The sequence below is a fragment of the Anastrepha ludens genome, chromosome 2 (genome assembly GCF_028408465.1).
Source record: "Anastrepha ludens isolate Willacy chromosome 2, idAnaLude1.1, whole genome shotgun sequence".
NCBI lineage: Eukaryota > Metazoa > Arthropoda > Insecta > Diptera > Tephritidae > Anastrepha > Anastrepha ludens.
In genome coordinates, this window is record NC_071498.1 from 24713633 (window position 1) to 24739124 (window position 25492).

Below are 25492 nucleotides of genomic sequence, written 5' to 3' on the forward strand. Positions count from 1 at the left end.
CACTTTTTAAACCATTTCACGTGACGTGTTGTCTTTTGATGACTACCTCCACGACGTTTTGTGATGCATCCTTTTTGTTTGTGTTTGGCCTAATCCTTCCTCCGATTTTCGGTGCGCTGGGTGTTAAATTTTGCTGTTTTCCCACAAATGGAGAGACAAACAGTTTTACGCCGACTCCGAATGGCAGAACTTTTTTCATGGTAGAAATATACCCGGAGGTTTGGCATGGTCTGCTGAGAGACGACCGCCATTTAGAAAAAAATTTTTCTATCACTTTGACGTTCCATGGACGGAGATTTGAACCTATGCCTCTCCGAATGGTAGTCATGCACCAACATATTCAGCTACGGTGACTACATGCGGCTACGCGATGGATACTTTTAGCAAAAGGAAGCGCGACGGACGACGGGTTAAGGGCGACATTGATTGCCCATTTCTGCTTCAAAGTATTAAGTTTCATACACCTTCAAGCATTCTTCGTCATGCTTTTTTTTTATCTAAATAAGCTTAATACAAATTGTACTTGAAATGATATTATTCAAGATGCGCTTCGTGGTATGAAGAGAGCTCCAATTCTAACTTTATAGATTTCTCAGTTTCAAAATAACGAATTATTTGTGCTATTGAACTCCCTTTTTTTAGTTGGTATTTTAGTTTAGTTGGACATAAGTTTGTAATTGAGTTATATAATTGCAACATTCTTTAATTTTTACTAATCGGTATGAAATCATGGTTTCTTGACTTTCTGAATAAAAAACAAAAACAAAACACCCTCGTACAAACCAAGCGGCACAGAAGGGCGTTAGAAAACTGCAAAAGCTGCTCTTTTCGGAACGATTTTCTCTGCTTTGGAAGCCCAATGTTGGTGCAAATTTCAGTTTGTTTTGACTGGATACACACACACATACATACTTATTTATATGCACATGCACATGCACTATACATACCTACATATGATACTTATCGGGAAGCAGCAACAGTAGTTGTGTATACGAGTACATCGCCGTTGGGAGCAGTTTGATAATGTTGCTTTTATTTGTTGCTTTGATATTTGTAAACCGCACATGCGTTTTGTTTTGTTTTTTGTTTTTTTTTTTGTTTTTTGTTTTTTTTTTTGGTTTTTTATTTTTTTGGAAATGTGACAAGCTTTTTACTACATTTTGCTCTTAACTATTGTCGTTACGCAATGCATGCCGCCTTCTATTTAATGTGGCAACCATCCGTTTGTCTGCGAAAACTCACATTTTATTTTAATATTCACAATTTCCTTCATCTGCCTTTACGGCATTATCGCAACTTCGCTTTACGGTGACATTTATTTTGTTGCTGTGTGGTTTTGCTCCCAGTGGTTTGTGGTGTCTAAAATGCCACAACAGTCAGTTTAAATGTAAAACTGGATAAGGAAAGCGTAGAAACGTTTTATTTATTTGCTTTATTTATTTGCATTTTTCGCAAAAATGCGGTCAGGCATAAAGTGTTTTCAATGACATATTTGCCAATGGAATTACAGAAAAAAACTTAAATCAGCATTTACAGAATGTTAGCCAAAATTAACAACCGCAGGAAAGTAACATTCGTATACTAGAGAAGTGACAAAGAGGGAGCGGGGCAGAAAGATGTTTCTATAAATACATTAAGAGGCTCATTACTGCAGTTTTGAAGCATCATTTTATGTCGAGTGTTTTTAAGAGCTCGATAGCTTAAAATGATAATACAAAACAGAAATATTGTCGGAATGATTTTTTTTTTATTATAACCTGGTAGATAATTTCTTGGTATTTATTTTTTGAATATGGTACCCGATATACCTACATCTGCCGCGCCTAAGAGTTGCATGGTACATTCGATCGGCCCAATAAATCGATTGTTAAGCGCGCTGAATGGCAAGTTGCGCCGTCTGTTGGAATCAAATGTCCTTGATGTTTAGTTGATACATTTTTTGGAAAATAACGTAGAAGATAGCTACTTATATTCGTTAGAACTACACATGAAATACATTTCGTCACATGAAATCAAAAAAGCCCTAAGTTACATTTTAAAAATTTTTCAGGAGAAGCAAGAAACCTTTTAAAATGAAAAATAAGGAAAAATGTTTCAATATTTTCTCAAGTTAAGATTATTTTTCATAAAAGAATCAGTATTTGAAGAAAAAATATTACTTTTCGTATTACTTACAGTTATATGAAACTTACGCCTTCTACAATTATTTTTTTCTGAAATCGAAAAGGGCGTAACTCAAATAGAAAGTTTGTTTTTTGGTAATTTTCTCAAAATATTTTGCTTATTTCTTGCATTAAATTGATTATAATATAATAATATATTATAATGGATATTATCCAATTTATTATTATATTTTTTTTTTTGATAACAAACCAACAAAACAAAAAATAATTCTCAAAAAGAAAGTTAAACAAAAAGAAATTAAATTCGTAAAAAGATGAAAACTTTACATAAATATTGCTATTCATTTTCATAGGGCAAATTAGTATAAAAATCATGACAATCTGCTGGTATAAAGGACTTCAGATCGTTAAGATGTTCCCACTTTTTTTAGAAATGTTTAATCTTTTGGTATGTAATGGAGCAAGTTGGGAGTCATGAAAATTTTTGGCACATCGCGATGCATCGGTCTGGAAGAAGAGTATGATGTCTATGATGTCGTCTTTGATGTTTGTTTTAAAATAAATAATTCCAAGCGGATCATATGCCAGTACTCGAATTTTGTTAACGGTAGGATCACCAATTTTTTTGCCGGTAAAACACATTTTATTGTAAAAGTAGATCGTGAAAGTTGATTTTGATGATGTTACCTGGACGAATAGAAGAGTATTGCTTAGAAAGAGAGTCGTAATACCGACAATATGAATGAGTAAGGTGATGAGTGTTCAGTGGAAATGGAGTCTTTCGAGAATCCTTAACATACTGAACAAATTCAGACGGAAGATTAATTTTTTTATTGTAAATTCATCGATTCATCGTCATTTTTTCTTTGGTTAAGCGAATGTGTTGAATCGCACTCCATTTGAGTGTGTCCAACTATTAAATATTTAGCTCTATCGTTATGTTTTTTTCAATGCATAAAGATAGCAATGCGTTTGACAATATGACATTGCGGTTTTGATAAAAGCAGCCATCAGAATATATTATGCCATGGTTAATACTCGTATCTGGTGACTGAAGTAAACACTTCTCTAAGTATTTAACAATACATGTGGCGGTAGTAGACGCTGCAAGATTCCCTTCAGACTCATCCCAAATGTAATTATCAGACTCGTGAGTAATGATATTATAAATAGTGAAATTATGCACCTGCAATTTCATTTTATAATATGAGGCACTAGCATTTGTTTGGGGAATCAGTTTCACTGCTTGCATATCCATGCATAATAATAACCACAGTCCAGACTTGGCACTTTCGATATCGTTTTCTTTTTCTTTTCTCATTTCATTGATTTGTGATCTATGACTATTATATTGATCCTCAGTTATGTTTTTTGCCTCAAATGATACACAAATATCACACATATCGTTCCTTGGTTTAAACAATGAAATATTTTCTTGTTTTATGGTAAGCATAAATTTTGGATACGATACTGGTAAAATTTCATCGTCATTATTACCATCGCATTCTTCACAATATAGTTTATAAAGTTGGTTGTATGATTTAATATCTGTTTGTAAATAATTTTTTGTACTGTATTGTCTTCGGTAATGGGATTCAAGTTTTGGAATACTGTTCAACCATTACTTTAAAAAGTTAAGGCGCTTTTCGTATTTTTTAGCATTTTTCGACGTTCCTTTTGGAGGAGCAATATCCAATTACGTGTGTTTTAAAATGTTCGAATCTACCCAATTTCTTATCATTTTTTCATTTATTCCAAGAGTTGACATAAACATTTGCCGGCAAACCTGAATACGAGTTGCTTTTGCTTTCAAATAATACCGTTTAGATAGCGATCGCCTCGAAAATGTGTTAGGGTTTCGTGCTTTTTCTTCTAATTCTACTTGACTTATTGCATAAATCTTTTTTTCTTTCCCCGACATGTTCCAAAATCCATCAAATATTTCTTGTTTATATCTTCATCATATTGGGAGCAATGACGCAATGTGCTTTTTTCACAATATTTAGACTGACATCTTAAGCCCATTTTTCGAGGATTCTTTTCACACACAATTCCCTTATTAAGATCTTTATAAATTTTGCCGGTCATTCGGTTATTGTAATTTATGTAAATATGTTTTATTCACCGTTTTTTTTAACAAGTTAACACACAAAATTAGTTTCGTTATACATTTTTAGAGATTTTTAGTTTTAATTAAATAAACTCCAACTCAGTAAAGCCTCTAAGAAACATACAAAAGAAAAACTAACAATACTTTTCGTCAGTAACTGATAAATAAGAACACACACAATGGCATGGCATGCTATGCCTTCTTGTGTTTGTTGTTTATTATTTCTCTAAAGGCGTAAGTTACAGTTTTGGTTGGCAAATTTGTTACGCTTGCACTTAGGGCTTTTCGAATTTTGTTTATACCAACGTCATTATTGGTTGTCGGATTATAAAATTTTAAAGGAACATGTATTATGATACGGTACATGATAATCAACTAAAAAGTCGGTTTTGAATTTTTTGTAACTTAGGGCTTTTTTGAATTCATATGACGATTTGGAAAACTCTCTATGAATACAGCAGCTGTAGACTCCCGCACAAACTTACACAGTGCATATTACGAAAAAACATGTTTTGGCTCAAACAACTCAATGACTTAGGTATGGAGTTCGGTCTAAAGCTTGAAGAAAATACAGGTCAGTCCATAAGTTCGTGCGTTTTTTAAAGATGGTTTTAAAATTAATAAAAAAGATTATTAAAGTATTTATTAATCACTAATATATTTTCTTTTATTATTTACAATGTCTTCCCAATGTTTAGGCAAATTTTTAATTCCCTGCTCAAAAAATTGTTTGTCCTTGGAGCCAAAATACGTTTCGATATCCCTTTTTATAGCTGCTTTTGAGGAGTAGTTCTTGTTACTCATATGGGATTGAAGTTCACGGAAAAGGCAATAATCACAAGGTGCAATATCCGGAGAGTATGGTGGATGCGGCATTAGCTCCCGTCCGAGCTCGTTCAGCTTGCCTAATGTTTGCCTTGCGGTATCAGGTCGTACGTTGTCGTGGTGAAACAAAACTTTGCGTCTATTCACTAAAGACGGTCGATTTTTGTTAAGTGCCTCATTAAGGTTTGATAGCTGATGGGAATAATCAACAGTTATCGTCTGGTTTGGTTCCAGAAGTTCATAATAAACAATACCGGCCATATCCCACCAAACAGACACTAGAATCTTCTTGGGGTGAAGGCCATCTCTAGGGGTCGGTTCTGGTGTTTCATCTTTATTTAACCATGGGCGTTTGCGAACAGGATTATTGTAAAGGATCCATTTTTCATCACCAGTAACGATATGGTTCAAAAACCTTTCATTTCCAAGCCATTACAGCAGCCGAGAGCACACATTCACTCTCTGCTGAAGGTTGGCGACGGAAAGTCTATGCGGAACCCATTTTCCCAGCTTTGAAACTTTTCCCAACTGAACCAGGTGTCTGTGAACTGTTCCATGCGATGAATTTAACCTCTGAGCTATCATATCGACTGTCAAATTTGGCTCAGCTTCCACGAGTTCGAGCAAGTTAAAGACTTCAAGACGACCAGCGCGCGGAGCATCCTCCACGTCCCAGTTACCACTTCGAAATTTTGAAAACCACTTCTGCGCAGTCCTTACACTCACGGTATCCTCTCCGTGGACAGTGTTTATTTCTGCAGCAGCAGTTGTTGCACTTTTACCACTTTTATAAAAAAATACAAAATATGCCTCTTAACGCGTTCGAAGATTCCATTTTATTTTTTAACAACACCTGCTTCTATCCGCGATTAAAATCATTTGTTGAATGCACAATATATCCAAGAAATTGTAAATAGTTCCGTTATATTCCGCGAATAATTTTTTGTATGCAAAAATCGTACAAAAGTGAAATTATGGATAAAATACGCACGAACTTATGGACTGACCTGATATTTCAAAGGTAAGCTAATTAACAGACCTTTACTCGGCTCTGAGCGAATTCGGCAGAATCAGCTGATGGGCTGACGTCACTTGTGGTAACGAAGCGGCTTACGAAAAAACTAAGATTGTGTTAGTGATATACGAAAACAAATCAACACAACCTTCACTCATGCGTTTCTATCTCAGTGTGTGAATACATCTGATAAGATCGAACACTCACAATTTTCTTTTCCACCATAGCTAAATAGCAAACCTGGTAATCTATCATCCTTGTATTGAATATCATAAAAAATATTTGCGTGTCTCTTTAAACGAAGAAAATGAAGGCATACTCAAAAAAAAAAAAAGACAGAGTAGGTGGTAAGAGTTATGACCCGCCCTGTATTTGATATATGTGTTAGAACTCGTATTATTTGGCGACTTTAAACATTTTTAAATATAATTTTTCATCTTCTTAAACCAAAAAGTAGCTCACCAAAAGACTTAGAGTTAATGCATGGCAAATAAAAATTCATAAACCAAAAACATAGTTTCTAAAATATCTTAAATTTATTTTAATTTATTGCAGTTGCTCAAACACAACCACCACACAAAACCAGATGCAAAATCCCTATGAATATATGTATGTAGCATGCGCATATATTGCAACATTGGAATAGTCTGCCTTATAAAATAATAACGAACAGTAGTGCACACAACAAAAAATTATGGATATAAGTAAGGAAGCAAGTTTTAACCTGAGTCCCCCGTCCTTCATTTACTACACGGCGCCCACTCCGAACTCCATGAATGTGTCTCAATCGGTTTTGGACCAACGAGCGCTGGGTAAACCAAACTTTTCGGCGATACTAGCCACAGTTACAGATGCATCTACTCAAACGGAGCAAATGACCAACTCGGCGGTTAATGAATTCGCACATTTCTATGATCTGATGCTATCCTGGCAAGGCATTTGTTTGGTCACGATCTTCTGTGGGCTGATCGTGATCACGGTGTTGGGCAACACGTTGGTCATCATGGCCATTATAACTACGCGTCGCCTGCGCACTGTGACGAATTGCTTCGTGATGAGCTTAGCAGTGGCTGATTTCCTGGTGGGAATATTTGTGATGCCACCAGCGGTAGCCGTATATTTAGTGGGTAAGTGAAAGAATTAAATGAAGCTTCTACCTACAAACATATTTTGAATTTTGGATGTCTTGTGAATATCTGGTTATTAATCGAAATATATACATAGGTTTAGAAAATATTTTTAGAAAATTTTGATACTTCATTTTATATTAAACTCAATATTTTTATTTAATTTACAATAAGCGACACACCGATTGAATACCAACATTTTTACTAATTTCAACTATTTTCCTTCCATTTTTTTTTTTAATGTTCATTATTTTTGTATAAAAGTATAGCTTATTTTCCAACAATAGCCATAAAAATAAAATTTTCAAATTGTATGCAAAAATTAGAAAAGTTCCACGCATTTTTCAACCCAATTCCACTGTTTGTAGTTAGCATATCTACTTATAGTAGATATATTTTTGGTATACAGTTTGAAGTTCCTAAAAAATTCCACGCATTTTTATAACTTTTCTTCCAAAAAATTTTCTCCATATAAAGAAGGTAGGTAGGTAGGTTTGGCAGCCGCATCGCACATAGAGACAACGATGCCACTTAGACCACGGAATGAGTCCGTTGTGAGCCGCGGGGGCTGGGCTACATTTCCCTCTCCATATTAAACCATCCTGAGCTTTTGACAAAGCGTAAAAGGTTGTTGATACCTAAAATGTATAGATTATCTACATTCGTTAAGAAGTAGGATTTTAAAAATCGGTTTCTGCTTCTGGCTAGAGCCGGGCATGGGCAAAAAAGGTGTTGAATTGTTTCCAATTCCTCCTTATTTCTGCAGCTACGACAGAAATCATGCGTGTAAACGCCTAATCTCTTTGCATGATTTCCTATGAGACAATGTCCTGTGAGAGCCCCTACTAAGGTCCTAATTTGAAGTCTACTCAGTTTTATAATACTCTTGGACAGACGTAAATTTAGCCTTGGCCATGTTTGCCTAGCAATTTCGCAGGTGTTAGCGCTAATCCATCTCTGATTTGCAGAATTGATTAGTGCGTCTTTAATGAGAAGCTTACAAGTTGCGAGAGGTATCTCCATAAAATTACTTATGTCTGGCATATAGGTACCTTCTCTTGCAAGTTGGTCTGCCCTACAGTTCCCAGGTATATCTCTGTGGATTGGAACCCAGCATAAGATTATACGATATTGTTTGGCCATCTCATTTAGAGATTGGCGACAACGTAAGACACTCCAGCTTGGCTGTCTGATAGAATGCAGATATCCGTTGATGATATTCTGTTTATCTTTAGCCATTTTAAGGCTTCATAAATAGCGTTTATTTCCGCTTGAAAAACACTACAGTGATCCGGTAGTTTAAAGGATTCACTAATAGAAAGCTCTTCGCAAAATAACCCTGAGCCTACACCGGTATCCATTTTAGACCCGTCCGTGTAGATCTTAACGGGTGTGTTGGGTGTTGGATCTTCTTCAAACCATTCCAGTCTAGAAGGGATTTTCATTAGGAAATTCCTTTCGAAGCAAAGAATGGGAGGGTGATAATCACAGTCACTGGGTATATCCGTGTAGGAGTCAAAAATGGTTGAATGTCCATGTGTGACAGTTCTCCATTGTGAGCTCGCTTTGAGCCTTAAAGCGGAGCAGGCCGCTGAGTATTTGCAGAAAGATCTAGGGGTGGCAGATGTAGCATGATGTCCAAAGCCATGGATGGCGTGGTTTTCATGGCGCCACATAGTGCTAGTTCCGCTGATCTCTGCACCTTATTCAATAAATTAGAATAGGTTTTTTTTCTGCATAGCACACCACCATATAGCGAATATACGAACATTTTTTTATATGCTGAAAATGCACAGCGCCGTCAAAAAAGAAATTTTTTTTCAGAAAGCAAATCAATGTAGTCAAAATTGGTCAAAATGCCATTGCATCGTCTTTCTTCGGGTAAGCAAAACACCATCACGTCTATAAAACCAATGGGGGTAATTACATGGAACTTAAGACAGAAGTCAACGATAGTACTACCAATACGAAATACATATATTTTTCTGAAACGATGTGCCCTCGAAATTTAAATTGGAAAGCCGCTTTCCTACTTGATCACAATAGTTCAGGGCGCCACGGGTTTTGAAAACAATTTCTCAGTAAAACTAATTAGCTTTTAACAAAACGAACAAAATGAAAATGAACAACATTAACTTATTATACTCGTATACTCGGCCGCCGTAACCGAATGGCTTGGTGCGTGACTACCATTCGGAATTCACAGAGAGAACGTTAGTTCGAATCTAGGTGAAACACCAAAATTAAGAAAAACATTTTTTTAATACCGGTCGCCCCTCGACAGGCAATGGCAAACCTCCGAGTGTATTCCTGCCTTCCAACATCAAGACGCACACCAAAAATAGGAGGAGGAGCTCGGCCAAACACCCAAAAAAGGTGTACGCGCCAATTATATAAAGGGTTTTTCAATTGGCGCGGGTCGATTTTGGCGCCCTGTGGCAGCCATTTTGTTTTGGTGACATCTGTCAAATCTTTTGTTTATTATTCAGTTGTTTATGCCAAATCATCATGGCAAGTTACACGATTGAACAGCAAATGATAAAACTTTTTTATCAAAATGAGTGTTCATTAACGGAAACGTTGCGCGCATTGCTCCCATTTTTCGGTAGACGTGGTGGCCCTTCACAGTCGACTCTTCAACGTTTGGTGGCCAAATTTGAGACGACCGGGTCAGTAAACAATCAGAACCCGAGGCAGTCTATTCCTCGCCGTGCACAAGAACTTGGCCTTTCGCAGACAGCGAGCGCTACACAACGATGATAACCAATTTCTTATGGCCCATATTGAACCATATGGACCTAGACGACATGTGGTTCCAGCAGGACGGCGCTACGTGCCACACAGCAAACGCCACGATTGACATTGTGCATGAACGATTTGAGGGTAAGGTTATCTCTCGCAGGGGTGATGTGAATTAGCCACCAAGGTCATGCGATTTGACCCCGCTAGACTTTTTCCTGTGGGGTTTCTTGAAGTCTCAGGTCTATGCAAATAAACCACAATCGACCGATGCTCTAAAGGTGAACATAACACAGGCCATCGCTTAAATTCAGCCGGATCTATGCGGAAGAGTCATTGAAAATCGGACCACTCGGATCCGTTCCACCGTAAGAAGCCGAGGCGGGCATTTGAATGATGTCATATTCCACACTTAATGGCATATATGCGCCTTTCAAATAAAAAAATAATTTTGTCAATAACTCACACACAGCTTGTTTTATTCCATTTCAACATCTACCCGCCCTTATTGAAAAACCCTATATATATATTTACAAAATCATTCTACAAAATTTCCATTAGCTGCAATAATCTCCTCGATCCGAGTGCGGAAACGATTGCACGCCCGAATCAAATGCTCCTTATTCATAATGACTATAACGGCATTAATTGTAACCTTCAGAGAAGAAATGGTGCTATGAGGATGCTTATTGGTTTCACGCACAATCGTTTTCATTCTTCATACATAGTAATCCAGATGATTAAAGTCTGGGGCGTTAGGCGGTCATAAGTTCAGTGTTAAGTGGTCATGTAAATCTCCCACCATCTTGTGTCGTCATCGCTTTGTGTGAAGGAGCAAAGTCTTGGTGAAAGATGTATGCTCCGTCATCACTTACACTATCAATCCAGGGTTTCTCTGCTGTCACTAGAACCTTGCTATATTCAGCAGAATCTACTCGAAATCCTTGAGTAAAGTTGGATGGTCGCATAAAAATAACAGTGGCTGGAAACTTCGTGTGCATGACAACAGGAACATCTTTTGATCGAAAAATAGCCATCTGCCATTTCTGCAGTTGCTTTTTTGGTTTTAATATAGTATTTTTTTTTCTTTTTTTGTCAGAAAACCACCATAAAATCTCACGCCCTTCAAGGTGCTTAATTTTGTTTAGAAGCCATTTTCATCGGATAACTCGCTGTTCTCGTGTTTGCTCCGACATTAACTGTCTTCTGCGCATAACGTAGGATTTATAGCGTAGATCTTCATGGACAACGCGACGGATAAGAGAAACATTAAGTTGCCACGCGAGGCCCTCATTGATTTCGAAGGGTCCTCGGCAATGATCGCTTGTACTTGGGGAATAAATTGTACAGATCGGACAGTGTCAGTGGACATTGCCCGTGCTTTTTGTGCTTTGCAACAAAATCTGCACTGTCGTCTGATGATTCCAATTCACGGCGAACCTTATAAACAAATAAACGGGCGCACTTAAGAAAATTTGAGATCTGTAAATCGGTGTGATTCGCTCATCTTGCGACGATAACTGCATTTCTCTTAATTTTTTAGTTCCGCTGTAGTTCTCCATGGCTTACCTGATGCTTTTCGGAAATTATAGCCACAAATATGCATGTCCTCAACTACCGTATGCACCCTGTACATTATTTCTACCAGCATACTAAATTCTCTCTGGTTGAATATCAATCGATTAAGTAGCCTTAGAGCTGTATAATTTAGTTTCTATGGCCTAATGTTGAAGTGAGTGTAAACAATAAAAAATAAAAGTCACTTTTGCCAATTTATCACATTAATTATCACATCATGAAAAAGCAAGAAATCATTGAGAAATTTGTGCATGCATGTATGCACATCTGTGCTCATAATAATATCAGCACGACATATTGCGAAGATTTGACTTTTTTTATTTATTTTTTATATTAGAACTAAAAGCATATAACTAAAGTTTCAAAGATTTAAAAAGATTCAATAAATTTTCATCAAAATTTCAAAGCTTTTAATAAGAAATTTTTAGAAAAATTTCAAATTGGAATTTGGTGCACATTTTTAACATTTTTTAAATTTTTTTTTTAATATGGTTTATATGACAGCAAAAACCATCAAACTCAAACTGTCAAATATTCTATAAAAATTAAAAGAGAAAAAAACATATTAAAAAATGTTCTTCAAAGCTTCAAACTTTTAATCAGAATTTTCAGAAAAATTTCGAATACGTCGTTTTATAGCGCGTTGGAATATATTGTAGTTTATATTACAACAAACTTAAACTATTAAACATTCTAAATAAATTAAAAACAACAACAAATTTTCTTCAAAACTCCAAACTTTTTAATCAGAATATTTAGAAAAATATCGGTTATGGAGTTTTATAGATATAGATTTTCGGTATAAAACTGCGTAAGTTTAAATTTTTGCATACAAAAAAATGTCGAGTATTCGTTATATGGAGAAAACGCACAGAACCGCCAGAAAAAAGGCTTATCAAAAATCAACGCGAATTTTGAGGCACTTTAAGCTGGCACAGTAATGTTTAAAAATTCAATAGGATGCACAACAGCGGCCTCGGTAGTCTAGCGTAAATGCACTAGCCTGCCATCCCAGGGGTTGTGGGTTTGAATCCCAGGTAAAGCACGGTCCTCGCACTTTTCCCAACTTACCTACTTTCCTAGTTTCTATAAAAAAAGTGCAGGTAGCGTATTACACATAACAGAAGTGAAACTTTCAAGGCAGACAAAGGAAGAGGAAGAGGCCCGAGGGATAATTAGAGAGCGAGAGAGAGAGAGAGACAGAAAGAATATATATCTAAATAAATTCACAACATTTGCAGAGAATACAAATAGGTAAAATTTACAAAAAAACGGGGAAGGGTCGACCGGTGTAGGTAAACGCCGGACACAAACCGTGGCAACAATGCGCACTACTCCGAGCGTTTATCACCCGCACAAGCGCAGCAATTTCAGGACCGCAGCAACGGCACAAATTACCGCAATACCAATAAATCCGACGCCCGAATGGATTGCACTTTATAGTACGCACAAGCACTAGCCAGAAAACGGAAATAAGCGCCAAAAAGTAGGCACCAAAAAAAAAACGCCAAAAATATTGGGGCCATAAAACAACCCAAACAGTAGGCACCAAGGAAATATAACGCCAAAAAGTAGGCCCCAAAACTATATTTCCTACAAGTTTCCACCAACAAACCAGCGCCAAAAAGTGGGCAGTGTTATTTGTCACTAGAAATTAGCAACCACAAGGAAAAACTCAGGAAAAATAGTCTAAAGTGTGTCTCAGATATATATAAGGTATAGCTCTCACTCTCTCCTTTTACTCTACTTTATATCTCTTTTCTCTCTCGCGGAACGAAAATGCCCAAAACGTTGCATGACCTTGAAATTTTACTCTCCTTTCTCGCTCGTCCATCGACGCCTAAGAAGTTTCACTTCAAAAAAAAAAATTAATACCTCAACCCCAACAACCTTATCCTTCCAATTCTTACTCCCACACAAAAAGTCAGCGCATTACTTGCATTGTGGCTGCTAAAACAAGCAAAAAAAATATAGAAAAAAACACAGTTACACATTGCCTCAGTGGCGCCAGGAATAGTAAGCGCTCAATCGCGGTAATAGCGCAGACACACCAAATTTAGCGAAGTCCTCAACCATCTGTGCGATCCTTCTGGCAGAAAAATTTGACACATAGATGGCGCTTCCAGATGTAAGAACGCGTTGTTCCTAAGCAACGACAGGTGGACATTCCCACTACTTAGAACTGGTAGCGGCAGGCTAATCACCTACCCTGTCAGAAGGCAAATAGATTAACGAAACCAACGCAATACTGAGTCTTGTCGAGGCCCTACGCCGCCGAGTGGAAGGAAACAAGGAACAAGGAAAAAAAGAAAGGATACACAACTGCATACCCATAATTTTTGGAAAACTATGACTAAAAATTTACAAACTTTTGCTTGACATTTGCTGAATATTTGTAATTTTTTTGTAAAGTTTGATACTTGAGTTATTTTATATAAAAATATTTAAAAATTAAATAGAAAAACAAAAAAAATATCAGAACTTTGCAATATGCCTCGCTGCTATTATTTTAAGCACAGCTGTCCACGTAAAGAAATCAAAATTTTTACTTTTGCGAATACCAAAATGCGGTTCTATTAATATTTTCTTTTTAAATATTTAAATAGCCACATACTAGGTTCTCACACACGCATGCATACATACACACACACATATTATGCACAAATATTGTAGAGAGCATTCTGAAACCATCAAAAAGTATTAAACAGCTTGGCTACGCTATTCAGATACGCACGAGTATTTCGCAAGCTTTTGTGCGGTGGTCAAGCAAGCGTCTCTTTGGCATTAAATTCCATATGGACCACATACATAAAAACGGAATGACTGGAGAAATTTAACCACAAATAAAATGTGGTTTAAGTAAATTATTACGATTATTCTTACATTTGTAATATTTTCTTATGACATATGCATATACTGACCTACATACACATGCGCACACGCGCACTCATGCATGAAAAGTTTGTAGGGCAAATAAAATATTACGATATTTTTATAATCAACTCATAACAGTGTGAGGTGCGATTTATTGATTTTCATTTACTTGACTAGTATTCGGTTGGTCCTGCATTCGAAATCTATAAAACATCAAATGACACACTTATGTAGACTTATCCTTACCCCACGGGTTCCTTTTCAAACCATCCGGTAGCTTTAATAAACGAGCCAAGCTTCGTTAGTTTTAGATGCGCTATGTCCGCTACATCAATTAAAAATGCCATGTCAAGAGTGCGGAGCCTCCTTGTCGCTAAGCTTTCACACTCACATAAAAGGTGTCTGACTGTTTCCTCTTCTTCTGTATTAAGACAGCCTCTACAGAAAACGAAGTACGGGGTCCTAACCTTCCAGCATGGCTGCCTATTAAACAATGACCAGTTAATACCCCTATCATTTTTCTTATAGCTTCTCTGGTAAATATTAACACGCTTTTTGATCGACCACTGTTCCATTTCGGCCATGTCTGTCTGCTTAGTTCGCATGTTGAGAGGATTTGCCAATTTGGATTTATCTTTTTGATGGATTCCTAATCTATAGTTTACAAGTGGCTATAGGCATAGGTATCCGCGTCTTATCCATTTGTGGGTCGGGTGTTGTACCGGTTCAAACAAGTTCATCTGCCTTGCAGTTCTTTGCTATATTCCTGTGGCCTGCCACCCAAATAAGGTGTACTTTGTAGTGTTTTGAAACGTCATTTAGAAGTTTATAACATTCTATGACTGTTTTCGACGATTGTGTTTTAGATTCTGGCGCTTTTATTGCTGCTTGACTGTCCGAGTTTAGGAAGACTTCATTTGTGGATAATACTCTCGTTTCTATTACCGTAAGTCTCTCTTTTATGGCAGTGACTTCCGCCTGAAATACACTGCAATGATCAGGTAGGCGAAAAGATTGGCTAACTCTGAGTTTATCGGAGTAAACCCTTCCACCTACTCCGTTGTCTAGTTTTGGTCCAGCTGTATAGATGTTTATATCGTTTTCCTTAACAATAAGCCCATTATCCCATTCCTCTTTGGAAGGAAATACTGTGACGAAGGTTTTATTTAAGTTGATATCCTTGGTCCCTGGGAATGTCAAACTTCCGCCTGTATTTATGGTACATCTATCTTTGCAATACTAAAAATAAAAGACTGGATAATTAGCAAAAGGTGGCGAATAATTATAATCAAAGGCTTTAGTGCCGGTGACGCTGCTCTAAAAGCTTTAGAAACCGCCCGATCCGCTTCAAAATCTTTTCAGGAATGTGAGTTGAAGCTGAGCTCTGCTGCAAGGTGGAATGAGCTTGAACTTATACTCGTATAAGTGGTGCGGCACTGTGCTGCTCAAGGCAACGAACTGGCTGATAATTAGCAAACAACGGTTCCTTGGAGTGAACAGGAGTCAATTCAGGGCCAAGCACAACACGAGAAAAGTTGGGTACATCAAGGCTCTCAGTAGTACTGCACCTTAGTGCAGTATTGCAAAGCCACCAAGTGTTTTCTTCTCAGACAGAGGGGGAGTGAATTACGAGCTCTTATAATACTAACTACACGCACACTTCATGGGTTCGACATATGGTCACCATAAGCATCATTAACGATCCACTGTATACCTCTTGTTTGGCCGATGAAGATAGTGCAGAGCATTTTCTCTGCCACTGCCTGACTTTTTCCTGGCTTATATGCTAAGTTTTTGGATCAACTAAAGGGTGGTTAAATTTCAAGGGCCGATGTTGAGTGTGAACCACACCTTTTGCGCGAAAAATTTGATGGTCGAATAATCTCACGTCGCGGCGATGTCAATTGGCCGCCAAAATGATGTGATTTCACCCCGTTGGACTTCTTTCTTTGGGGTTATTTGAAAGAAAAGGTGTACGTCGATAAGCCAGCAACAATTCAAGAGCTAAAGGATGAGATAATTCGGCACATTAACGGCATAGAACCTCAATTATGCCTCAGCGGCATTGAAAATTTGAACCATCGGAAGGAGGTGTGCCGCCGAGGCCCGGCGGCCATTTGGCCGATATTTTGTTCCACACGTAATTGAGTCTTATCAATATTATCATAATAAAGAGAAATGACAATAATTTCCTAAATAAAATGTATTTTATTCAAAATCAACACCGGCCCTTGAAACTTAACCCCCCTTTATATTAAAAAAAGACGAGTACATTATATTTCCCTCGACAAACAGCTAAGATTTATAAAAAATCTGGGAAGTTTGCTTCGTAGTAATGAACACTGCTTAAGCTGAATGGGTTGGTGCGTGACTACCATTCGGAAGAAAGCAAGTCGAATCTCCATACAAGAAACACCAAAATGATAAAAAAGTGTGCACCACAAATTGAGGTAGGAGCTCGGCCAAACACCCAAAAAAGGATGTGAGTGCCATTAAATATACATAAAAGGCGATTAATTTAGAGGTATCGGATTTTAAATTGAAATAAAACAACCAAAATTCAAATTGATTGGGAAATCTTTATTCATTCATGTCATTTATTTTTTAAAGATAATCCCCTTCAAATATTGGCCGCAACTGTGCGGCTACTTTGAACATCCGTAAACACCAATTTTTAAAGACTCGCTGGAGTCTTATAAAGTCCAAAGGTCCACAAATAAAATTCCAAAGGTGTCATATCACACGATCTTGGTGGCCAATCTACTGGTCCGAGACGTGAGACAAATTGCTCACCGAAAAGACGACGCAGTAAATCCATTTGTTTCACGGGCTGTATAGCAAATAGCGCCGTCTTGTTGGAACCTTGTTGAAATGTTGTGCAGGTCACGGGGTTCAATTTCCGGCATCAAAATGTCGTATATCATGGCGCGATAGCGTTTGCCATTCACTGTTTCAATTCACCTCTTTGAAGAAATATGGGCCGATGATTCCCTCAGCCCATCGACCCCATCAAACGGTTATTTTCAGTAGATGTAATGGCTGTTGGTTGGTTTTTGAATGTCTTCGGGTTGCTCTTCAGCCCAAATATGAATATTTTTTCTATTGACATAGCCGTTAAAATGAAAAAGGGCCTCATCGAGCGCGCGATGAACACTTTTCACAAAGCGTCGATTTTCGTAATACAGTTGTACGATTTGTAAACGTTGTTGTTGGTCGTAAGTCTTTACATGATGAAATGCCAGTAAATACTGAAAAAAATAATGTATTTTGTTTGACAGTAGTAACGCCTGACCTTTCAAAATAACCCTATTGGAAAAGGAACCGCCCATAATTTTAAGTCCTATCTCTTGGGCTTAAGTGCAATGGGCAATACTGCCTGAATGCTTGGATATATTTCCGACCATCCACAATTTCAATCCATTCCATTTCATTTTTCAGCCGAGAGACAAGAACATAATTAGTCATTAGATGGTTGATGGTCGGTATTATTACAGGATACAACGCATGGGGTCAGCATATGGCCACCATTGGAATCATTGAGAACCCAATGTGCCTGTCGTGCTGGGAAGAGGCAGATAGCACTAAGTACTTGCTCTGTGAGTGTCCCCCCTTTGCTAGAGCAATTCTACAAGTTTGGGTTCCGATGTCGTGAGAATGAGGAATATTCGTTCTCTAAAACTGGAGGATATTTACAGATTTACCAAAGGATCTGGAAAGTTCTCACAGGACTAACTATCTCTGTCTCTGTCTCTACTCTTTCTCTGATACTTTTCTCCTTTTCTCCTTTACTATCTAACCTCTTTCCAGGCTCTAACTACAATGGGCTTTTTAGCCAGAGTGTTTTAGGTGCCACCAAATCTCTTGGTGCTTCTTGGCTCGACCAATTCAAATTTCAGATAGTTTTCAGTTGTCCGTAAGTTTACTTCGATTCTCTACGCACTCGAACCTTATCGCTTCGATTTATTATCACTTTTTAAATACATCCTAGCACCATTCGGTATTCATCGCTTTTAGTCGTTTCTTTCTTGTTGAATGCGTCATAAAATACACTTTTATATTTTTCAGGCTCTTGGCGCCTTGGCTGGATCCTTTGTGACATTTGGATATCCCTCGACATATTGCTTTGCACCGCGTCCATACTCAGCCTTTGCGCCATCAGCATAGACAGGTGAGTCGGCCCATTTCCACATTTGATTCACACACAATTCAATTCAGTCGCTGAATGCAATAATTCGTAACATTTGTTTGCTGAGTGCACCCACAGTGGCTCTAATTAATTTGTGCTTTCTTTGCAGGTACCTGGCTGTAACAAAACCACTAAAGTACTCACACCAGCGTCGTTCAAAACGCCTGGCCCTGCTGATGATTCTTATTGTCTGGCTTTTGGCATTGGCTATCACCTGCCCGCCAATGCTCGGCTGGTAAGTTATTGGCAGTTGGTGCGCTCGAATATATTGTAAAAATTCATTAGGTAGACGAGTGCACGCGTGGCATTGCACACACATACGATATGTATGTGTAGTAGTACCTGTGTTTGGTGGCGGTGGAAAATGATTGGGAACGCATCAATGAAATTGCCAATTACGCCTGCCTTTCAGCCAAATTGAAAACTAATTTCTGATATTCGTATAATTTTTTCATTTCGCCACAGGTATGAGCCAGGGCGACGTGACCGAGACGAATGCCGTTACAATCAAAATAAAGGATACGTTATCTATTCCGCCAGTGGCTCTTTCTTCCTGCCAATGATTGTGATGATTTACGTGTATGTGCGTATCTCCTGCGTCATCGCGTCGAGGCATGACAAGATGATCCACACCAGCGTGCACAGTAAGGTAAACCAATAAACAAATTGTCTGCATAAAAAACAACTCATAATTAATTTCAATATTGCAATATTGTAATTGAAGACAAATGAATGCAGTAGAACTTTGCTTATGGAATGTATTCCGAAAATTTTGCATTTTCGTGCCCGTCCAGCAAGGCATATTGAGCTGGTAGTAGCAGTAGAGCTAAAACAACAAAAGCAATGTATTTTGCTGTTGTTTTTGTAGCAGAATAAACGTCCCCCACACATATACGGGGAATGCTGCTGAAGTGACAGTCCTTGATGGGATATAAATCCGGGTCGCTCCGGTTACGTAGAATCGCAATGTATTTTTTGTTTACTTTTGTTCCCTAGAATGTGAAAGGATATAACTAAATTTGACAATTTAGAGACCAAATCAAATTCAGAGAAAAAATCTAATCAGCTGCTCTGCTGATCTGCTGGTATTACCTGGTCAATGTGCTTTCCCGTCTACTTTTTTATTTACCTCCATATGAAATTAATTTTGTTCGGACCTTGAATATACAGGGTGTCCGGAAGAAGAATTGGGATTTAAAAGCTAAATTAAAAAATAATCACCAAAGACAAAAGTTTATTTCAAAAACTATTACAAAGAAGACAAGTGCGGATTTAACATTGTTTTTAATTATTTTCTCGCGTTCACATCCATAAGAAAAAGTAGACCTGGACCGGACATACTGGGTTGCCCATATTCGACGGACCCATGTGTTTTTTTTTTAATCAAAGAAAAACACAAGTTTTTGATGCTGACGATAATAATCATTTTATTTGGTTCAAGTAGATTTGTTGATATCACTTTTTGAATATGATATCTCTCAAATGCCCTCCTTGAGGCTGTACGGCGTATTGTGCCCGTTTTGCAGCATTTTTCATAGTTTTAGCTAACATTTTGGCTGGAATAGCAGCTATTTCCTCACGGATGTTGCTCTTGAGCTCTTCTATGGTCTTTGGCTTATTAATGTAAACCTTTGATTTTAAATATCCCCACAAGAAGAAGTCAGGTGGCGTTAAATCGGGCGAACGCGGTGGCCAGCCAAAATCACCATTTTTCGACATCAAACGACGAGGAAACAATTTCTTCAAAAAATCGATTGTGGTGCAAGCTGTGTGAGGTGGAGCGCCGTCTTGTTGAAACCAGAACTGCCTCATACGCTTTCGACGAATAATTGGCATCACAAAAGCGGTTATCATATCGCGATAACATTCCCGATTCTTCTTGTTGATTGGCTTCTTTTGTTGAATGTAAATTTCAACAATTTGGGAGCGCTCGCGTGGCGTGTACTGTTCCATGGTAAAAATCTGCTTGGACTGACGCTTCCAACGCGGTATTTAATTAAGCGATCTGACGTCTCTGTCAAAAGATATAGGGTTGCCAGATGGGTCCGTCGAATATGGGCAACCCTGTAGTCTTGGAAAACCAGCGCAATAAATACCAACGACGTTACAATCGCAGAGAACGGCGCAAAGGATCCCGGATATGCAGCCTTCACGGGGAATTATCCAGCAAAATATCGCCTGGAGGCAAGCTAAACAAACAGCCAACGATAGAAGAAAGTGGAAATCATTGACTTTGATACTGTGCGTATCAAAATCGGCGCTTATGCAAACAATAATTTCCTCCAAGTGTTGACTATTACGTCGGATACACTGTTGGAATCTCTCCTCCATGCTCCATGCTGGAGAAGTGATGTCGGGATTCCCTTAACCTCGCAAACTATACATTCTTTTAGTGCTTAAATGGTCGCCGGGTTTGTTTCAGAGACATTATTTTTGAGGCTCCTCCAGAAAAAAGGTTCAGAGGGGAAAGATCAGAGACCTGAGTGGCTAGTCAACATAACGGCTATTTGTTTGTTAGGGAAGAAATCACGCGTGGCGCCATCTCGCTAGAACCGTGTATGTGAACGGTGGGAGAATGTTGTTTTATTATCGGTGGAAAATAATAGTTCAGCATGCGCTGATAAAAGACACCGAGTCCACTGATTTTGCTTGTCCTAGATGATTTTCAAAAAATATAATTCAATTATTTCACTGCTTGACGATGCACACTAAATAACCACTCCGCCACTTTGGGATTAGAAAGTGGCTTTTGATGTTTCATGATTTATTGTGGGTTCTGTCCTTTATAGAACTTTCTACACCTTTGATTGGCGCGATAACCGCTTTCGCGATGTTGGTCGAGTTTAACAAAACGCGCCAGTCGTGCTAACCAGCGCCAGTTGGAAGCACCAAGTGAAGCCAAGTTTTCTCCACCTGATCTTTTCAACGCGGAGGGGGTCTTCCTCTTCTTCTGCTACCACCAGATCATCTTTCTTCCGCAAAATTTTTCTCTCAGGCACTCCAATTCACATCTCATCGGATATTGTTACCGTCCAAGCTTCTGCACCACACGTTAGGACGGGCATGACGAGCAATAACATGACTTATCACGGAAATTTTGCTTATTTATAAAGGGTGGTTAAATTTCAAGGTCCGATGTTGGATGTGAACCACACCTAAACGTCAACGACACCGTAGGACTTCTTTCTTTGGGGTTATTTGAAAGAAAAGGTGTACGTCGATAAGCCAGCAACAATTTAAGAGCTAAAGGATGAGATAATTCGGCGCATTAATGGCATAGAACCTCAATTATGCTTCAGCGTCATCGAAAATTTGAACCATCGGATAGAGGTCTGCCACCGAGGCCATTTGGCCGATATTTTATTCCATGCGTAATTGAGCTATACCAATATTATCATAATAAAGAGAAATGGAAATAATTTCCTAAAAAAATTGTATTTTATTCAAAATAAACACCGGTCCTTGAAACTTAACCACCCTTTAATTTCATTTAAATGAAAACTCTACAAAACCTCTCCAACATTGTCTCGCTCCAACAAAATGTCGCAAATTTTAAGTGTTAGACTTAAGCGATTATGCGATGTGAATTATAAAGGAGTGAAGTCTAAGATCTTTTCGATATTTCAAGTTTCTCTTGTAGCGACGAGTTCAGTATTTTCATTTGTTCTCGACGTCCGCCTGGGCTTCGGTCGTGCGCTGTTTTCCATCGCGCTTGTTGCTCGAAGCCTTCGCACCCAAATCAAATCTTCGCTTCAATTAAAGTCTAAAATTGCAACCAGAACAAAATCTATGGCAATCAGTGGCACACGAATCATTGGTCTTGAAATTCTCTTCGATTGCAAAAGCAGGTTGTTCACCTGTCCGCTGCGACCTCGTGTCTAAATAATCCGCACGCATAACTAAGCTAAAGCGGCCCCTTCACAACTCGTATGCACATCGGTTAGGGAGAAGCTTTACATTTAAAACCTAATTCTGCCACCGGTCACCCTGTATATATGAACATATTTTTTTATTATATATTAATGTTTTTTCTTACCTTTACTCTGACAGCGCTATCGACGCTACACAACCACCGATTCCAACAATTATGCGGAACATCATTTCTTTGAGCTGGCGTGCGAGAACAGCACCAGCGCGCGTAGATTCTCTAATCAAACCATCGTCAATGAGCTGAACGAAGTCGTAATGCCAGATGTGGAGAACGGTCGTCCGCTTCTCAGTGTAGCGGCAGCGAATGGTGGTGGCAAAGGCAATATTTGCAATTTGACACGACCAGTGTCATGGAAATCGCCACCAGCTACTATGTATAAATTTTCTTCCAATGCCAAGCGTCACCAATACGCCCGTTCATGTCCGCCTGGCTCGATAGCACAACTCCAGGCGCGCGGTTCGCAACCACAACAGCAACAACTAAAATCATTGGCCAACTGTATAATTTCGCTGCGAAAGGAGCACAAAACTACACAGACATTGAGCATTGTGGTGGGCGGCTTCATCGCTTGTTGGCTGCCATTCTTCATTTACTACCTGAGTACGCCGTTTCTGGAGCAACATCAGGTCAGCCGGACCCTAACAAATGTGCTCACCTGGCTGGGTTGGCTCAACAGCGCTATAAATCCTTTCATTTATGCATTTTACAGCATCGATTTCCGTGTGGCTTTCTGGCGACTCATCTGCCGACGTTTCTGTAGCAATACCCTGCGTCCGCGAACGCCTACAACCACAACATCAACGCGGCTGTAGTCATCGTGTACCTTGAAAATGTAGCACACGAGCACAAAAGGAAAAAAGAGGCGCATCGGTAGCTGAGTTCAGATGTGCACTCGTACACACACACATGCATAAGTGAAGCTTTGCGCGGTCATTAGCGTAGAAATGAATCGAACATAACTTAATCTCCACCTGCAAATGCAGGATGTATGTATGTGCTTACACAGGTGTTGATGTTTGAATATGCTTTTATATTAGTGTCTGTGAGTTGGAAACTTTGCGCCTACAAGAGAGACTTTGCACTCAGTAATAAATCTGGCGTACCAACCTTTTATTTTTGTTGCTTTGCATTTAAATATCGAATTTTAATATTTTTAAGTATTGCCCTATGAATTTATTTGCACGCATACATACATAGACATTCATAAGTATATAGAAAGCATTTTCATGAATGAACTTGCATTGCTCGTGCATCCATAATATTCAACTCTGTATAATAAGAAAATATGTGTGAATTGTCCTTAAAAGTAATTAATCTTAATAAATACTGTGTATTTACATCGATCAAAGGCAGAAATTTGTATAAATAACCTAAAGTATAAGTATATATGTATGTATTGTTTGTCAAGGCGTGAGGCCAATGTATATTATAATAATTAACATATTTATCTCTAGTATTTATGTAGGTATTTATAACCAAAGCCCCAAAGCAAAATAAAAGTATCTTTAATCCCACAAGCAAGAAATGATTGAATTTATTTGAAAAACGGAAAGCGGTTACTTAAAGACATATACAGGGTGCCTGGTGGAAGAATTATAATTTAAGTTTTAAATTAAATTATCCCATCAAACAAGAAATAATTGATTTTATTTGAAAAAAACGGAAAGCAGTTACTTAAAGAAATATACAGGGTGTCTAATGGCAGAATTAGATTTTAAAATCTAAATTAAATTACCTTGATTCGTGTGCAACGGCTCGCCGTAGATTTTGTTCACATTAGAATATTCGACGTTAAGGTGATGCCCTAAGTTAAGATTTGATTCGTTCATGGGTGCGAAGGCTCCGGGTAACAAATTCCGTAACAAACAGCTCACGGCCGGGTCCAACCGGACATCGAGAACAAAAGAAAATATTGAGCTCGTGATTACAGGTTCGCATGATCCTAAACCCTTACAATTTGTGAGATTTTGTTGGAGCGTCTTCGTACGGTAAACATTTGATTTTGGACCGATGTAGCCTATTTGAATTTAATTGGAAGAGTAAATAAGCAAAGTTGCCGTTATAGATGAGGGTTATAAGACAGAACCCACTATTACAGCAACAACTGCCACTTCAACGTCGCAAAGTAACGAAGTGACGGTTTGGGGTGCATTGTGAAGCAGATTAAATTCTTGTAAAAATCGTCGAGGGCAAGCAGTTCCTGTGAACGGTGTCTGTTATCGGCGCATGCTGAACGATTATTATCCGCCAATAATATGAGAACATTCTGCCGTCAGTGCACGCACATGGTTTCAGCAAGATAACGCCACGCCGCCCAGGACTAGAGATACCATGGCGATACTGCGTGGTATCTTCCCTAACAAACTGATAAGCCATTCCGTTGATATATCCTGGCCACCCAGGTCGTCCGATCTTACCCCTATGGACTTTTTTCTGTGGGGGTACCTCAAAGTAAAGTGTATGAAACAAACAAATAATACTAAAACGAAATTTAGTTCACGTGGCTAAGGGCATTCCGACATCACTTCTTCAGCAAGTGGAGTACGGAGGCCAGATTCCAAGAGTGTATCCGACGTAATGGTGCACATTTAGAAAAAATTATTGTTTTCTTAAACGCTGATTACGAGGCGCACAGTGCCAAAGTCAATGACCACTTTCTTCTATCGTTGGCTGTTTGCTTAGCTTGCCTCCTCGTGAAGGCTGCGTCGCTGGAATTATTTGGGTCGTCCTCTGTGCCTGTAACTTTTACGGTTCTATTCTAAGGCTGATATTTCTTGCGCTGGTTTCCGAAGCGTATGCCCGATCCAGGGACACTTCACCTTATGGATTTATGCATAATGAGCCCGATCTGAATGCATCGTCTCTTTAGAGGAAATAAATACAAAAAAATTAAATCGTTTTTTTAATTTTGCTTATAATTCCTAATTCTGCTACCGCACACGCTGTATGTACTAATAAGAATATATTCGATAACAATGGGTGAC

The 25492-nt window shown here is 38.4% G+C and overlaps 1 protein-coding gene across 2 annotated transcripts in view; it reads left to right on the plus strand.

Annotated features, from left to right (window-relative positions):
• The window catches only part of LOC128865557 (probable G-protein coupled receptor No18), a 74203-nt gene extending 50218 nt beyond the window's left edge, over positions 1 to 23985 (plus strand). Inside the window, exons 1-6 of one of the 2 annotated variants that reach the window (XM_054105862.1) lie at positions 5997 to 6079; positions 6629 to 7200; positions 18457 to 18559; positions 18687 to 18812; positions 19043 to 19226; positions 22628 to 23985. In XM_054105862.1, the coding sequence (XP_053961837.1) occupies positions 6768 to 7200; positions 18457 to 18559; positions 18687 to 18812; positions 19043 to 19226; positions 22628 to 23320 (1539 nt within the window). In that variant the 5' untranslated portion in view covers positions 5997 to 6079; positions 6629 to 6767 and the 3' untranslated portion in view covers positions 23321 to 23985. Of the gene's footprint in view, positions 1 to 5996; positions 6080 to 6628; positions 7201 to 18456; positions 18560 to 18686; positions 18813 to 19042; positions 19227 to 22627 lie in introns of those variants that run through there. The other variant, XM_054105861.1, reaches the window with a different exon arrangement.
• The last annotated feature ends 1507 nt before the right edge of the window (positions 23986 to 25492 follow it).